Source organism: Camponotus floridanus, unplaced genomic scaffold (genome assembly GCF_003227725.1).
Source record: "Camponotus floridanus strain SB8 unplaced genomic scaffold, Cflo_v7.5 scaffold10, whole genome shotgun sequence".
Lineage (NCBI taxonomy): Eukaryota > Metazoa > Arthropoda > Insecta > Hymenoptera > Formicidae > Camponotus > Camponotus floridanus.
Genome location: NW_020229215.1, coordinates 2,368,919 through 2,388,000, shown reverse-complemented (window position 1 = coordinate 2,388,000; position 19,082 = coordinate 2,368,919). Strand labels below are relative to the sequence as shown.

The 19,082-nt window shown below is 32.7% G+C and overlaps 1 protein-coding gene across 1 annotated transcript; it reads right to left on the bottom strand.

Moving 5' to 3' along the window:
• Positions 1–91: 91 nt before the first annotated feature.
• Positions 92–18,910, bottom strand: LOC105257083 (thrombospondin type-1 domain-containing protein 4). Its single transcript, XM_011267454.2, is given in 15 exon segments — positions 92–624; positions 782–998; positions 1,117–1,293; positions 1,454–1,615; positions 1,856–2,056; positions 2,875–3,032; positions 3,035–3,087; positions 3,495–3,624; positions 3,712–3,833; positions 4,005–4,044; positions 4,285–4,381; positions 4,985–5,151; positions 8,071–8,218; positions 14,551–14,764; positions 18,409–18,910. Coding segments are annotated over 14 exon segments (1,851 nt in total). The 5' UTR covers positions 14,593–14,764; positions 18,409–18,910; the 3' UTR covers positions 92–487.
• Between the last annotated feature and the right edge of the window lie 172 nt (positions 18,911–19,082).

The window sequence follows — 19,082 nt, the reverse complement described above, 5'->3', positions numbered from 1 at the left end:
TTTCTTTTTTTGTCAAAAATTTCCCTTTCCGTTGAAATTAACATTCAATAATAAAAACAGAAGCAGAGAGGCATAAGGTAAGGGAACGGAGGATTGAAAAAGCGCAACTTTTATTAATGCTCGATATACATTTACGATTATGTGGACTTAAATTATGTTGTATCACTGTTGAACGAATTAGCAATTACACGCGATCAGTCTCTCTCTCATGTTTTTCTATCGAATATCTTATTGAAATTTATCTACGGAATCGTGGGCTTCGTATTAAATTATATTCTGCGCCCATAACATGCACATCTACACTCCTACAAATAGAACGTACAAAAATTTTGCTATACAGATATATTTATTAATTTATTAATGAAAAGTTATCTGCACCGATAGACGTTGAAAATCGAGTTTTAATTGACGGTGTATCAACAGGGAATACTACTAAGGCAGATTTTTGCGTTAAAGCGTCATCGTAAACATGATTGTCGATAAGTTTCTACTCCAAATCTTGCTTGGTTCGAGAACACGACAGACAGCAAGACTCTTGATAAAATTGGTAAGAGCAGAGCCGAGCTTGCGTGACTAAATTGCAGTTAGCTATTTTATCCTTGCAAAGTGGATTGCTCTCGACACCTAAAACGAATAAAATAATAAATCATTTTATATGACTTTTATATAGAAGAGTTTTTTGGGCTCTACAGCAGTTCTGCAAAATGTTTATATATTTATACTAAATTATCTAACTCTGCAGCAGAAACACTTTCTTGATAAAAGGGAAAGTTCGTTTTACCATTCGTTATTTCAGGATCGTCCTGAACTTGCAAAACCCTGTGAGGATTTTCAGACGCGCGTAGATCGTCTTTACAGGGATAATCGTTGCATGTCCTTCGAGATATCGGTCGATCGTCTTCTCGGCAGTGAATCTGATGAGGTTCTGGTAATTGGCCGTCCGGATTTAAGCATCGGACTTCCCGTTTCTGAATGCCTTTACCGCAGGATCTTGAACACTACAAACAGATTAAAAAAGCAATTATAATTCATTAAATCTGTCAAAAATTCCACACATATTAAAGTATTTGAGATTCTAGAGTAATATATATATGTATGAGCAAGTAAATAATTTACCTCCGTCCAGTCTGATATAAACCAAGACGATACGCAAGGATGTTCGTTGCAAGGTTTTCTAGTTTCCGGCTTGTTCGCAGGACAATTCATGTCTAGAACGACACGTAGAGAACCTCGAAGGCTCGTAACGCATACCACATCTCTAACTTGCTCACCCAAGTCGCAGCTTGAGGAACACTAAGGAGTATAAAATGAAATAATCTAATTACTTCCGTTTTTATTTATCACAGAAATAGAAAGCAAGGGCTGATATATGATAATACTATTTCCTATTCATAAATTCCGACTTAAAATTAATTTTTTGTAAGATTATCAGACGATTATGTTTAAGTCTGACCTTCGTCCACGGCCCTGTAAACCATTGACCGCTGCAAGTTCTGTTACTCGCGCAATCTCTGGAGATTTCAGGTCGGTTAGATTCATCACAGTACTCTTGGTCAGAGCTTATCTCGCAGAAAACCCTCCTAGTTTGAACTCCTGTTCCACATTCCGCCGAGCACTAAAATCCATAATTTTAGACAGTTGAAATCGGTATTATTTCAGTCTGCATTATTTTAATATTTTTATAAGTTAAATTTTTTAAACAATGCAATAATTTAATTAATTTATTTTTTTCGCTATAGGATATATAAATAATAAGTTATTGTGCGCGTTAAATAATATTAAGTTAATCATGTGCACATTTTTATTAAGATAACGTTTAACTTTTATAAATATTTCTTGAGTGATAACAGTTCACCTGATCAGACCATTCAGTAAATAACCATTGCGGACTCTGAAGGTTCATGGAGATGATGCTCAATGGCATTGATTTCGCTAAACATGGCCCCAAATCACAGGTCTCATGTGCTTCAGGCTTCTCCGAAAGATCGCACGGAGCATCATCAGTAACGCAAGTTACGAGTCTCGTTCTTTTTCCTACGCCACAGGACGTGGAACACTTAAAACAAACGACATAAAAAATGTATATTTAATTAACTTAATATCTTTCTACACAATATTTAAATAAATTAAAATATTACAAAGCACGTCATTTGTTGTTTTACGTCGTATATGTATTATTTAATAAATAGCAATTTAAAAAATTTCAAATTTAAAAAAAGAAATCAGAGAATACGAAAATTCCCAGAATTAAAAAATAAAAATTTAGCGATAAATGATAATATTAAATAAAATTATAATTAATAAATAATTTTTCATTAAATTAAAAGTTATATTTTTCAAATAAACATGCTATATTTTATATGTGATAATGACCCAAACATCGAAATTAATTTGAAATACACACCTTCATTTCATACGGACAATATCTAATTATATTCTGAGTATCTTTATCTTTAATTGTAATTTTAATTTGTATATTTGTTTACTTATGTTAAAATGACAAAGACAAAAATAAAATCTTTTACTTGAAATAAATTATAAGTTATATATATTTAGAAAAATTATATAAATAAATTCTCCCAAAGGGTACACTTTGACGTTGGTAGAAGAGCTTAGTACCTGAAGGTTTATCCTGAAGTGGAAGCTAAGTATCCAAATAAACAACATATTCATTAGTTTGATTAAAATTTTTTTTTAGACATTAATTCTCAACAAATTAATTCGCTCAACAATTATAACTTCAAATTAAAGATATATATATATATATATATTTTTTTTTTAATTTTTTAAATTAAAAACATGTGGGTCAAAGATGTTCTATTAATAAATTGACTCGTTCTACTGGCAATGAGATATATAATTGGATAAGATTACCTGTGACCAAACGCCTACAATCCATCGCGGTGACGATGATTGAGAGGATATTTGCGTTGACGTTTGCTTGATCTCCTCGCATGCTGGCATCTCGCACACCTCGTTTGTGGGCAAATCTCTCGATTCCGTGCAAGCTCCATCGGCGATCCTCATCGTTAACGAACTCCGGTACCGCAGGAAGTGGAACAGTCACTCCATGGTCCGCCGCGCCATCTTTCAAATATATCGATTTTTTATTACATTATTTTCAAAGGGAATTAAAGACTGCTAGTTAAATAATTTTGAATAATTAATTCGATTTTTGTGATAATTGAAAAGTCTTTATTCAATGGCAATGCAGTGCGTTTTAGTTTAAATCGTCTTGCAATATTATAATAATACATTTTTAATATATAATTTAGTTTTTTTTTTTATTAAATATCTTTCATTGAAAATACATATTTTTTAAATAAAAAATATATATGAAAAACTTAATAAAATAATATAATTGCAATACTTATATAATCACATTCATTTCAAGCTTATATTTTTGTATCTATGATTATTTAATACCTTCAGATAACTATGCATATAATATAGAATAGATTTACCATACAGAATGTAAACTAAAATTGGCTCACCTGGGCGGACATGGCCTAGTATTACACCTGAGACGAATTTCCCGTGGCTTTTCTAACGCGTGACATCTCTTCTCTGGCACTTGTTGCTGCGTACGTTCTTTGATACATATGTGTCTAAGTGTCTGAGCACCTTATATAACATACACAAGGTCTTTATATCCACAAATATGCATAAATTGCTACTAAACAAACTAATTATTAGTCAGTTCTCGTTTACCTCCGCCGCATGATTTGCTACACTCGCTGTAACCAATCGCCTTCCAAGCAAATTTTCTTCTTTTGTTACGCCATAGATATGGTGAAGATGTTACGTTACTGGCTGCAGGTCCATTGTCGGCTCTAAAATGGAATTTTGTAATTGCTAGGAAGAATATAGGCTAGTCTTTAAAACTATTAGATATAAAATTTTAGATACACAAGATATGTTAAGAAGTAAATTATAATTCATTTGTGTAAAATATCAGATTGATTAAATATTGTATATTAGAATTTATTGGAAATATTTCTTACCTTCTATTTTGTAAACCAGGCTCAATGCCTTTATTTGAAACTGTAAATATATATATTTTCAAGAATTAATTTATTATTAAAATATTTATTGACTTAAGAAGAAAAATAATGCTACAAATCTTTTCGTCAACATGTCAAATTTAAGCTCTGCTTTAAAGCAATCCTAAATATGGAAGCACCCAAATAAATTAATAAAAAATAATAGAAACATTTTCTTTAGCGCAAAAAGTACTTGAAAAGCAAAGAATGTAATAATACATGTATCATATTAAAATAATACCTGCATTATGCGCGAGATGACTGCTTCTCGGTAAATTCGTATTTCCAGGAATCACATATCGATAAACAATACCAGGGTTTGGTTCTTGATATAGAACCTGCGGAATAAAAATCGAAATTTAATAACTTTGTACGTATAAGTAGCATTATCTTTGATTTATGTGATTGTTCAATTGTTAAATTTTAAATGTCATATCCAAAAGTAGAAGAATAAGCAATTTAAATCTAGTAACTATAAAGTCTACAATTTATGTCAATAGAGTCTATATATGATTTATGGTGGAAATTCAACGGTGAAAGGGTTAAATAGAACACGATTGAGCCCATTAACGCCCACGATTGTCCAAGCACAATAATGTTCTATATTGCTACTCGTAAAACGCCATTGTGTGATGATCGCGTTACAACAATATCTGCAATTTAGTCGAAGGACGACAAATATTCTGCAGAATTATTACAGATTGAACATATTTTATTAACATAATGTTTGTGATTTTCATGAAAAATTCGATGATATTTATTGCGTTTAAATAATTTACTCTAATTTGATTATTTTTCCACCGATTAAATGCACTTATTATGCATTTTTTATCATATGTCATAGCTTTACATCATAGAGATAGTAAAAGTTTCTTCATATATATATGCGGCGCTCTTGTAAAAGGTTAAACTATATAATTTATTAATATCATATAACTTACCATGACATCTATAGGTTCCTGTAATGGACCGGCTGCGGAAAAACTCTCTAAATTCTGAGAACCCTGACGCAGGTAGATAAATGTTGTTCCGGCCGCCTTGTACTCACCGGACCAGTTGATAGTATAATTTCCATTCAACAGGTAACTGCCATCTTGCAATCTAATCGCTGTAAATTTATTATTATACTTTATCATTTTCCTCTACTGAAATTGAAAGAAGCACGTTAAATTTCTGAGCTAAAAAACATTGAGAAGTACGTGTAAATAACACAATTAATTACTATTACATTATGAAATGAAGAACATTATAATTGATAAACATTGAAATACGTAAAAAAAAAAATAAATAATTATAGACAATATCTTTAATTGTAATAAGATAAATTATAATAAAAATCAATAATATAAAATTTATATACCCTTTGAAAAATAATCTATATCATTGTCTTGCATGGTATTAGAATTTGTTTTTAGCACGACTCTTCGAGCAAGATACGGTTGCAGTGACTTCGAGTGCGTCTTGGGACCGTGTTGCAAAATATATTAGGCAATTTGGAAAAAATCGCGATGACCGCATTTATTCACGAATGACCTACTGCTTCTATTCATAGAACGGCGATGATCTCCGACATGTCGATTGACACGTATCACGCTAAAGCTGGCAATCACGATCGTTTAAAGCGAGACTTACGCGTACAATGACGGTCGTTTATGAGCGAGTTTACGGTTGCGGGCGATTTATGTAATCCACGTGGCATGGACCAGTGCATCTAATTTAGCAGAACAGCGGGTCCCATTCCATTTAAGAACGCCGTGATTGAGTAGATTAAGAAAATCGACAGATTTGTTCTCCAGAACCTCATCTTTGGTCTTCGAATTTACTTCAAGTTTTGGAATTTTTTAATTTATTAAATATATACATATAATAAATAAGTAATTAAGATGTTAAAATTTGTTAAATATATATTAAACTTATTAAATATATCTTATGTAAACGTTACACACTTTGTATATGTTTATATTCTTATATTTATTTCTTGAATTTTGAAAGATTATATGGATTGAATTTCGCGAGAAGCGATTTTCTATCCGCTCCTCTCAAGTCATCTATCTTTGCAGATTAGGTGAGGATAATAGGAGGCGCGATCGCGTCGGCGGTAATGAATGTTCCGACAGCATTGTTAACGATCACGACTAATCACGCCGCGGGCGATTCGTTTGCTTATCGGCAACGCGATCATTGCATAGGAGACGCATCGATTACGATCTGTTGTGTTCGTATCCTGTGAAAGGCAGTCATTATGTTGATCTGATCGAGCGATGAATAGATTCGAAAGGTATTGAAGGCGGTAATGATGATTACCTTCAGATACAATAAATCAAAGTTCAATTTCTAATCGTATTCTTGATGATGTTATACGACTGCCAAATTTGTTAAAGAATGACGCCCGTGTTATAAACATTTTTTATTGAATTTATAAATTATTTATTATATTTAAATATTCTTCAAATTCATTTCTCTTTTCACTACGCACTTTTTTATACTTTTTATTTTTAACATCATTATAAAATATTTTAATACGTTATAAAGTATTTTATCTGCTTTTCTTATTAACTGATATTATTTACTCTATTAGATTTTTATTATATACAATAACTCTTGAAATTTAAAAACCAAGAGAGATAAATGATATTTAATAGAAGTAGATTATATCTGACATAAATGAATAAAGGTAGCGTGCAATTAATTTTTTATTAGGCAAAAATCTTGCGATTTATTATACGTCAAGTCGTTTAAAATGTATAATTTTTAAGGAACAAGGACTATCATGTAGCATAAAATTTACATAATTAGTTACTAGAATAAAGTGTTTAACGTCTTATTTTACACACATTACATTGAAGAAGAAAATGAATAGATTATTTATTATATGTTAAGTCATTTAAAATGTATAATTTTTAAGAAACAAGGACTATCATAGCATAAAATTTACATAATTAGTTATTAGAATAAGATGTTCTAACATCTTATTTTACATACATTATAAAACGAATGGATCGGTTTTCACAAATTCAAACACCATTAATAATTACATTTATTATATGTCTTGTTTCATGAAAATATTATCCTTCAAGACTTCTTCTCAGGAATTATCCAGGCACTTGACGCGGATGATTAATCGAATGTTTAACCTAATATCATTGATTTAATAAATTTATTTGCATTTTCATATCCAATATATCTTGAATTACTTATAGCTTCTCATAAATCTTTTTTTAATGCAAATCTAATAATTTTGTAATTTCATCGAGACCAGTGGTTTTTCATTATTTTTAATCGCATTTCGATTGCACAAACAAAATATCTGTTATAAATTAATTTTTGCATGTAATCATTCACACGGTCGTCGATGATCTTAATCATCGGTTACGATCGCTGTTTAATAACTACGCCATGTAAACGGGTTACCGTAAACAGTGCATAAACGGTGAGAAATGACGGTAGGAAATGCATTCCTATCAACCGGTTGCCTGCAATTTCCACGAAATCCGCAACGATATTCCACTGAATTATTTTATCTGGCGCCAATCGCGCAATTAATGTTAAGAATCTTGTAAAATCTTGATGGGAATGTTAATAAAAAGAATCTTTCGCTGATCATATAACGTTCAATTTACATTGCAAAATATACAAAGTTGTACATGCGCCAATATCTCGCAATAATAAAGCAATTACTGTCAACTTCTCTCCTCTCTTACTTTTCATCGAGAAAATGGATTTATATATTTTATAATTCCGGCTGTAGGAGATAACTAGAACGTCAAGGCATCTCAGCAAATCCGCATAAATCCATATTTATATAATAATAAAAAATATTATAGTGATATAAGCGCATTCTCTCTAAAAGAGTACACAGTTATATATGATTATAAATAACATTTTATTACTTAAATAACTTCAAAGAGTACGCAAATATGTATGCTTCAAATTTAGAATACAAACTTCCATTGAGCAGGGAGAGAGAATAATTTGGCCATCTTAATTTATCTTATAATCAGCAGCTAGGAATTTCTATTTCTCTTACCAAGATAGTTCTGCGTGTGACGGAGTTCGGTCACGTTCAATGCCAAGGCGCCACGGGGGACCACCGCCACCAAATTGTAGCCCGGTTCCAAAGTCGGTTCCGTGAAAATTCCGTCTATCAGATGACCGCTGCCAAATCTCACGCCACCCTGAAACAGCCGGTAATAGAGCGCGTTATGCACGCCCGAGAAATTCGCACGAAGAATAATAAATCATGCGACTTCGCGGGACCGAACTTCAATTGCAGTTTTAGCGTCCAAGATCAAAGTCCGTTTGTCGGGCCGATCGTGGGCGACGAGTGACGTTTTCTGGTAGCACCTCTATTTTTCCAGATGTCAGAGCGGAATCGGTGGAAGTCAAAGAACACGAATCATCGCGCCGATGCGAATCTGCGAAATGAATTAATAGGAAATGGCACACCCGCAGGCAGATGACCGATGCGGACAGGCGATGCGCTTGTGTGCTTGATAAGTATCTCGATGCACCGATTACAAAGCCGAAAAAATGCAAAAATTTTGCAAACAATAGAATAATAGGAACGATAGAACGATAGAAAGATCCGCTAGTAGTTATAAAATATTTTCTTAAACAACGAAGGCTCCTAGATTTCGATTTCTGATCGTAACATTTTGATCGCAACTTTTAGCCGGATGATATAACAAAATGCAAGTAAATTGACATGGCAAATCTTTATCTAAATTTATATTGTGATAGCCATAACTTCGTGCTACATCCTTTTTATTCGACGTAATAATTTATATTTAATAAATATTTTATATTTTATATAATAAATATTTTATATTTATTTTATATTGCTGCATCCACTAATATATAAAAATAAATACTAGTGGCAAATTGTCAATCTTGTAAAATGGCGTAAGTATATAATATAACAAAATACTTTTGATAGATCCCAATATATTTTAATAGTAAAGATAAATGTGTCACAAGATTAAATAAAAATAAAAATACAGCATTTAAAAATAAAATTTAAGTAAGATTTTTCCAATATACATTCTATATCAAAAAGTGAGATAAAACTTAAATTAGAATTATGTTCATCGCGCACGTCTTTTTAAAGCATCCTATGCATGAGAATACTAAAATAACTTGAAAGCAAAATCTATTACATTGAAACGATGGAATGTTTTCCTTCCTCGTTAGATCACCGCGTAAAATCTCATCAAGGTTAATTAAACCATCAAACGGTGGCTGAAGATGCAAGATGCGCAATTTGACCTGAATCGCGATTAAAGTATTATCATGGCCTGTATGTGGCCACGTGGCCCCATTCGTAGCACATACCGTTCCACGCTCCACGTAGTTTCTTCTAATCTACCACAAGCTTCTTCGATTGCTAGTATCTGCAATAAATCACCTCTCTAAGCTCTGGTGAATTATTTTCACACTGTTTTACACTATCACAAATAATTTTATTTATTAATATTGAAATTTTGTTGAATATCTCTGAAATGTAAGAAAATTGTATATTATTTTTAAAATTAATGATAAAATCTAGAAATTAATAAAAAGTATTTTATTTTTATTGTAATTTTTAAAATTTTAATTAATAATAAGCAAAAAAATTAAAAATTAATTTACAAGTTGTAGAGATTTTCAACAAAATTTATTATTGAATTTCCTTGCAAATTAATTATTATTATTTAATAATTATTATTATTTATCTTTAGATCATTATTAATTAAAAAAGAATGCGATAAATATATAAATACTCTTTATAATTTTTATATTATAATTTTCAGTTTTTATTATTATTCTAATCAGAATTAAATAAATAAAAATCGTAAAGAGAATCGATTTATATTCACTTGATATTTTCTTTAGCAATACATTTCTGCTCGGCATACAAAAATAATTGCAACATCATAATTCGACAGTTTACACGTCGGGGATCATTCTGAAAGAGTGACGGGACTTGATCGAGTCTGGCCATTCATTTTCAACCAGGTCTAATCGGCGCAAACTGCACATCAAGCCGCGCCCAAAGTGACACTCCTCTCTTCAATTGGATTAACTCGGGATGAATGTCAACTGGCTTGCCGTTTGTATACGAACGATCGCGCGATGTTAATTGTATGAATATCGCATGAGCAAATTTATAAATCGGCGGCGAACAATAAACCTACAGTGGCGTAAAACGTTCAATGCTCAAGCGGCGAAACGGTCGCGAGAGAAAGATTTCAGGACTATCGAAAGTGATATATAAATAAACGGATTATAAATGTATGCCGCCGATTTAGAATCTAGTCGACGAACTAATGGTTACGACTTTTATTGTGTAAGATACGGAATCGAAATAAATTTCTAAAAAATAAGAGAAATAGATCTTCGATAAGCCTTTACGACAATTATGATAAAAATTATTATTAGATCCAATTAAATCTGATCTTTATATGAAATTAGAATTCACATACTTAGCCATTAGAAAATTAAATTAATATAGATCGAGCATCATATATCGCTAATAAATGTTTTTTTTGCGAAACAAAATTGTTGGGTCCAAGTGAAATAACTTGGTCTTAGTTAATAACGAAATTTATCGAATGGCATCGTAAATAATAATGAACGGGCCATAATTCTGTCGAGCCTGCGAACGTGCAACTTCCTCCTCGTCTGGCCACATCAGGTGTTTACACTGCGATAAAATAACGCGCCCGCGTATGTACATTCCGTGGAGTAATGTATGAATACGCGATTAAGAGGGAACCATTTTTGGGCGACTGAATGGTCCCCTCGGTTTCCTCCGAGATTACATCGCGCGCGATGTTTCATTCCTCTCATCTAATTAACCGTATCGCTTTACACGTTCAACTCATTAATTTAATTATCTCATTAATTTCGGTAACAAAGGGAGACACTTGCATATATATGTTTCGTCATTTATTAAGGTATGAAAAATAATGTCACTGTAGAGATCTCGTGAGTGCAATGTGTCCCTTTTTTTAACGTATCCATGCATATTTATACTGACGAGCAGTACAGCGTGTAAAGGCAAGATCTGGAAAAACAAATGCACTTTCTAAGCGGCAGCTTAGCTGGATTATGCGTAATGTCACCGCCAAGAGAGAGGTTGAATACACCTGAGACAGCGCCGCGTCGCATCTCCCTTTTTTACGATAATCAAGATCGACGGCGTTGAGCCGATCGCCTCACGATGATCCAACATCGAATCTCTGCTTAGCTCTTATTTTCAGTGTGTTATTTTTGTAGCCACTCAAGCCGTTAAATCCCCATCGCCCTAAATGCGGCGCATAATGACGTACCCGCTGCGTTTTATACATCGCGACGCTTTTTTTATAGATATCCGCTATTGGGTCAAACATTAAAATTCCTTCGGAAATGCTTCCTTTGTTTCTAATTTGTATTTATCATATGAAGGCAAGTTACTGATTAATCAATTAAGAAAGGAGATTGAATGAATTTTGATATTATTGATTTGAATAAAATGTTTAATAAAATTTTTAATGAAAAATATAATTTCACGGATTTTATCAAAGGCTAATATCATTACTTCGAAAACATGAATGGATATTTTGATATCAACATAGCGTTTATTGCGATTTTTTTTAAGTCAGAATGGAAATTATTCTCAATTATTTTAGCAACGTATTGAAAATTTATATAAAATATTTTGAATATATATATATATATATATATATATATATATTCAAAATATTGCCAATTATCTTTTAGAGCTTGCCAATTATCTTTTAGAATTAACAAAATTTGTAAACTACAGACTTCTAAATATTATGCTAGATTGCTAACAGCGATTTTTCAGGATAGCTATTTATAATTGGGCACAATATAATTAATGAGCAGAAAATCAATCTAAAATATCAATCAATATCTATCTATACATGAAAATAGCTTATATATTTTAATAATTGCCGATAAATTGAAATATGACTCAAAATATTAGTATATTAACCCATTTTATATATTCTGCCCAATTGTAAATGACAACCTGTCAATATTAGCAGATATAATATATAGAAGTCTGTGCTACAACCACTTAAACGTCAAGCCATATAAAATGTTTCAACGCGAGGAAACACAGATGATGACAGCGACAAAGAGGTTGGTCGCGACGACGTGCGTCTTCTCGGTAGCCGGTCGAGGAAATTCGGTTCCGTTCTCGATCCGACGAGAAATCTCGCGAGCTATTCAACGAAAAGTATCTACAGAAAATAAAGACGTCGTCGTGATTTTGTGAGACGAAGACATCGCTGGAACAGCGCAACTTCTGGCGCCACGTTCCCACAATAATGAAGACGAATAGTCGCCACATGGACATGTCAAATACGTTCAAGCGAGTGAAAGCTGCAATCTTGCTGACAGTAGAAAAATAAAGCGGCGGTAACCCGCAGAATCTTTCCACTGAACATCGTATGTCAGATCTTAACGTCTCTTTGCGATTTGTATATATTCACATCCTATTACATCTTAATTTTCACCTGGTGCTCACAATTTTATAGGAGAGTGATCAAAAGCTTTACATTAAAAATAAAGAACAGGAATTTGCTCTGTCAATCTTTAACTTTTATCTTCAAATTTTTGACATTGAAAAATTTTGTAGCCCAAAAAGGTTTCTTATTGTTATACGTATTAAAAGAAATGACAGTCTCTTGTGGGAAAAGTAAAGATTATCAAACATGAATATCGAGAGACAGTGAAAGAAATATTTATAGAAATTCTAAAGACTATAATTGCTTGACAAATTCTTAACGATTAAGATTCGCGATCTGAATTTAAATCATATAAGACAGGAAGTTGCACATTCTTTACTCGGATTATATTATTCTCTCATTCTAAAAATACCGACACCGCCGACAACACTTAGCCGCAAGAATGCGTTAAGCGAGACTTCCTACTTCAACACATTCAAAACATATACTAGCTATTCAAACATAATTTACATCACGGTCACCGAAAACTCGAATGTGTGAATATTGTATTGCCTGGAAGTTCGATTAATCTCGTCGTCTTTGCGTGTCGCCGCTCATTTTCGCGAGAAGAACGATCCTCGTACGTCCTTAAATTACCCGTAATTAGGCGTCAGTAGCGTTTGAATTATGCTAATAAAACAGCGTTTCACGCCCGAGCCGGTTGGTCCAGTCGAGGTAATAATGATGACGTTAGTGTACAAGGTTGATCGTTTGTTCCAATTAGCATCCTGCGATACCTTCGTAATTTTTATAAAGCAAAGTAATACTTTAGATTTTTTTCACAAAATTGCCCTCGTCACGTTGTGTTTTTTTTTATTGAATGTGATTAATATATATATAGCCTAAGCATCATGCCATGTGATTTGAATCTAACAACCGGATATTTACTTACGCATAAACGAACAATACGCGAACAGAAGCAGATATTTTCATATGCTATGTAAGCTTAATTAAAAAATTTAGTACAATTTTATAAAAATAATAAATTTATACAAATAATTGCCGAATTAAAAAGTATTTCCACTGTCAAAATAGACTAAGAGATGATTTTTTAATTCATAAAATGCCGTTATTAGAATTTAAATTCATAAAATACCGTTATTGGAATTTAAATTATTCTAAATTTTTTTTCTCTATGTCATATATATAAATTACTTTATTATTCTGTGTTTAATATCTTATTTTATTCATCTTATATGGGGTTCCACTTTACAAGTTTCTCAGAAATTTATTTTAGCTACCATATCCAATGACGTTAACTACGCATCGGTGCATTAACCTCCGTCGAAAATATATGCGCGCATTTTCGGAGAATTTCCGCCATGTATGTAGATAAAACTACGTTTCTCTCTCTCTTATGAAAGACTCTTATCAGCAGGGACGAAGAATCTGTAGTGTAACACTTTTTTTTATTACCTCGTAGAGACAGAGCTCGACGAGAGTCTCTCATCGTCGATTGAAAAAAGGCCAAAAAAAAGATAATAGAGATACCGAAACAAACTGATTCGATGTGTCTTCGAGATTAACGAATTTTAAAAAATGTCTAAATTTATCTGAGAATTCTCGTGAATTTCAATATCATGATATATTTTTTTAATCTTACATTTATCAAACTTGATTATTAATTAAGAGAAAATTATTATAAAGTAATTAATAATTACAGTATAATTACAGTGTTAATATCTTGCCGTGTAACGATCAGTTTTCTCTTTTGCCACTTAACTTTATTTCTAGCCTCGTATCAATCTTATCTAATGGAATTACGCTATTTCACACTAATGTTGTGAAACTTTTCACCCTTTGCTTTCTCGCTGAAGGGAAATTACGTGATCGATCTCAATGGTTAGGACCGGCAGCGCAATGTTCGTGACATATGCCGGAACATATTTACGAACAATTTCGCCCACGTTTGACATACGAGTTTGACACTGGGTCTGCGGCAGGCCGGCCGTGTTAATGGCGCGATAAATCACACGTCAATATGTTAGTTGCGCGCTGCGCTTGTGCCTTACCGTTAAAGATAGCAGCAAAAAGGGAAAGATGAGTAGATGCATCTTGAGGGATTTTCGCTCGCTCTCTTTCTCCTTTTATCGGTCTCACTATTGACGCATCTCCGCTGCAATTTCCGGTGGATGGGACACTCTCCGCCTGCGTTCGGCTGAGCTTTACGTCATTTTTCACTTGCACGTTACGATGTCAGTTGATTTCTCTGTCGATTAAAACTTTCTGCGATCAAAAATAAAGATTTGTAAGTCGTCAAAGAATTTTTTTCTCATTGACTCTTCCTTCTGCGCGACCTTCTATTTTAATATGCAATTTATTTGTATTAAATCAATTTTTTAAATATTATTATTTAATATTTTTAACATTATTTAAGTATTTAGGATATATTATAATTGTGAATATTAGCAGTATATATATCTTTTCTGGAAGTATACTGTTAATAATTTAGAAAATAATTAAAATTTTTACTTTTATTCGAATTAATATAGCACCGTAATATGATTAATTTTTAACAATAATATTTATTTGAAAATAATATTGTAATTAAAGGCTAAATATTAAGACAATCTCTTGTATCTCCAAAAACACTCGCGTAATATTTAAATATTTAAATATAATATTTATCAAGAATTTCTTTTAAGTAAATTCGAGAGATATTCTTTCGTAATATCTTTTTTAATATATATCTTTCCGCGCGATTACCATGCAATCTGCGGTATTATTAAATCTTCAAGCGTCATCTCCGAGATATTTTGCGAATGATAAAAATATTATCATTGTAACATTCTAAAAATGAAAACCGGCGAATGCTGACGAATAAATCGCGTGGAATGCAATTACATCATCATCTTCATAAAGTTCCGACGGGATCCGCAATTTTACGAGACCTTTATTGAACCCTTATAAATTTAACTTTGCATAATATGTATTTTCGCTCAATAAGACGTCTCCTAAGTGACGGGTTTATTACTTTGCACACACCTCTCGAATTCACACACATTTATATTTTATTCGCATCTCTTTTTTTATGTCATTTCTCTTATAAAAATTAAATTAAAATAATGTTATATATAAGAAAAATTAAAATAATGTTATAAATAAAGTTTTATATAAAATTATTATTTTGTGTGTGATTTTTTTGAATCAGTGAATCACCTGTTCCTACTATTTCTAAAAAATTCCGGTTTTAAATTATCTGTATAATTTGCTTGCTTAATCAAATCATGGATTAATATATATGTATAGTAAAATTTCAAAAATAATATGAATACACTCGTATATATAAATTTTTGTATTTTTAAATAAAAATCTTTGTATTTGAAATAAGTTTGCTATATAGAATGTATGTATGTAATAATCGCTATTCAATATTAGTTATACTATTAAAAATGGCAATCATATTATCTTAATGGAATCTACTTTTCTAATTTTGACTTGAGAAAGTAGTTATCAGTTTGCGTTATGTATGTGTATGTATCCACTTAGAAATGCATTTATTTCTAAGCTAAGTAATACAAAGTTGAAAAAGCGATAGAGATAGATTGATAACGTTAGATTATGATGATTAATGTAGTCAAATTTTACTTGCCATTGATTTAATTAATAGTCCGCGATTTAATTATCGTTATGACTTATTTGCACTTAAACGATTGATTTGACATTCAAATCAAATGTTACGGCGTGACGCTAGAGAGGCTATCCAAGGCGAAGGAAATTGGATATTAGAGAAGTCATCGGCTGGCATGCGTGTGAGTGCATATGCACGTATAATGCTTTCATGCTCCAGTTGCTAGTGAGCGTTAGACAAGAACCTATATTACCCGTACGTCGACCTGTCGAAGGTGGAGTAGCCTGAAGCTAGAATTATCCGTAGATTGCACGAATATCGGAGATTTCTCTATTCATCGCATTTTATTATGCATTTCGAGGTATCTCAAGATTTAGATAAAATCTCCTGAAATATTCCTCAAAACCTTGCATCTCGAAGCAGAAAATTAATTTGTGTAATCTCCTTTCATCTCAAAGATCAATCAATGGAAATCAATTAATCGATTACGAGAACTTGAGATATGCATCGCAATTAATCTTGATCGTTTACCAAACCAGGACAAACTTGTCTCCGTGCGAGTCTAATACCCGTCGCGAGATAAATCACCGACAAAGCCGAGTCGCGTCGCTAATTATGCGACTTGCATAATCGGTCATAATAAATTCGCGACAGTCGAGTGGTGCCGGTCGAGGATTTTTTTTTTTCGTAGAAACGAAACCTGTGGGGTGAGCATTCACGTGCTCTCCGTCCACCGTATATTCTGAAATGCGATATTTCCCCACGATAATCTCGATGCATACGCACCAAGTGCGTACAATGCTGTCGCGTAAGTGCGCCGTTTTGTTCGGTGACAAACGCGCATTCGCATAAAGCCGAAAAAAGATCTGTCACCCCGATACGGGATAGCGACGCGCGCACAAATGCGTGATAAATGCAAATTAACACGCGCGATATACGATCGTTAAATCGCATACGAATTGCTCATTAAGCTCACAATTATTACCGGCGAGAGTGCATATCGAATGCATGTTACGCACGCCAGCAAATCATAGACCGGGCGCACGGATAACGAATAAGTCGCGCACATGCATAATTGTCATGCGGAATAAGTTTATTAACTTTTTGTGCAGTACCTGAATACTCTCTCTCTCCAGCTCAAGTTGGAGATAATTATTGCCGCAAATAAGAAATTTTAATGCGACCACGTACAGTAATATATCGTGCGATCTGTAGCAGTTGATTTTATCAGAGTCACTATTTTGTTGATATATCTCCAGTATTGCGTTATAATTTATTCCACATAAAGTGTAAATTAAAATTGCAATAACTCACTTGTCAACGAGCCAATATTAACATTTCATATGACGGGAATTCATTTTTCTTTCTGCCGGAAGTTACATTAAAATCTAATTATTACGAGAAAAATTTGCTCTTCGATGTGAACGATCATGTTAATTTTTCTAATCTTATGTAATGTGCAATAATTATTATTTATTATAAATCTCGTTATGAGCTGTGAACAGATCTCTTACAAGTACGTTGAAAATATCAACGTGTGTATTCATAGTGCGTATAAAAGCTCTCATTGGAAAATTATTTGCATGCGTTTTCGTGTGTACATTTTCTACGCATAATGTTGTTTATTAGACGTCTAACTTTATTGCAGCGAAAACACGTCGTATCGCGGCAAGATGGAGCATTTAAGGGGAATCTTCTTACGCAAGTCGCGGTGTACCGTTTATTTTTACGATTATCGAACCGCTAGCATTGCCGCACTATTAATACACGTTTGCAAAAGGCATACCTGTGAACAAGGAATAATTTTCGAACGAACAGAATGAAAGCGACACGTAACTAGTCACAGTTTTACACATTCTTTACTACGGCCGTTAATTGCTGCATTGACCATTATGGAAATTAATTATTAAATTAACATTTATTAAACTAATAATTATGAGAAATAAATTAAATGGTATTAATCAAGCTTTAATTGTCGAAGTAAATACAAATTTAATATAATATATTGTTATTATAATATTTGTGTATTATTCATTAATAAAATTAGTTTTTTTGTTTAATTTAATTTATGTGTAAAATTACATTAATTATTGTTGTGTTAAGTCGCATGGCTTAAACATATTTTATGGAGTTATAATTAAAAAATAAGTAATAGCATATTTCATAATTGTTAATCCTAAGAAAATTATTTTTTGTTAATTTATTATTTAAAGCGTTAAAAAAAATTGTTTACATCTGCATTTAATTAAAAAGAAAAATATTAGCATCTAATTGTGATCGATGCAACCACTTGACTAACCTGTTGCATCGAGTTCAAATTGTATATGCAACTGTTGGCATAGAATGAGTACACTAAAACCGAACACGGTGGCCAAAATCAATTCTCACATCACAAAATACGACTTTCGTTTACGAATTTACAGAGCAAATTGTTATCACATCTTGGTGATATAAGATTCATCTCAATTGACCGCACTTTAATTACACAATTATCTCAAAAAGAACAATGTTTTTATTGCAGGTATGCTTATAAGCTAATTTATATCTCCGATTAATTCACCAGCTGATTGATTCACCAGCGGTTCCGATCAATGAGCAAAACGGTGTTTATCAATATTGCAATTGCAAATGTGCGGGAATATTACGGAATAGCTGCACAGGGGTTCTTATTGCCCGATAGTTTTTTTTTCGATATTATCTCGCGCGTAAAGCTAGACAAAGTGCAGCAAGAGGTGCATGTCGCAGCCTGGAGGAGACCGAGAGCCGAGTTCCTCTGTCAGAGGTGTCGTTTCGTACTGACGGCTCCCGTCGGTGCAGGACTGACTTTATACGCCCGCGTGGAGTCGCGGAATCAAGCTTTGGGTGCCTCCGCCATGGCGCCGTCACCTGGCAACCAAGTATAAAGACGTTATTTTAATAGTGATGCAAGTCCGCTTTTCTCTTCATCTCATGATGTGAAATTCAGTAACATAA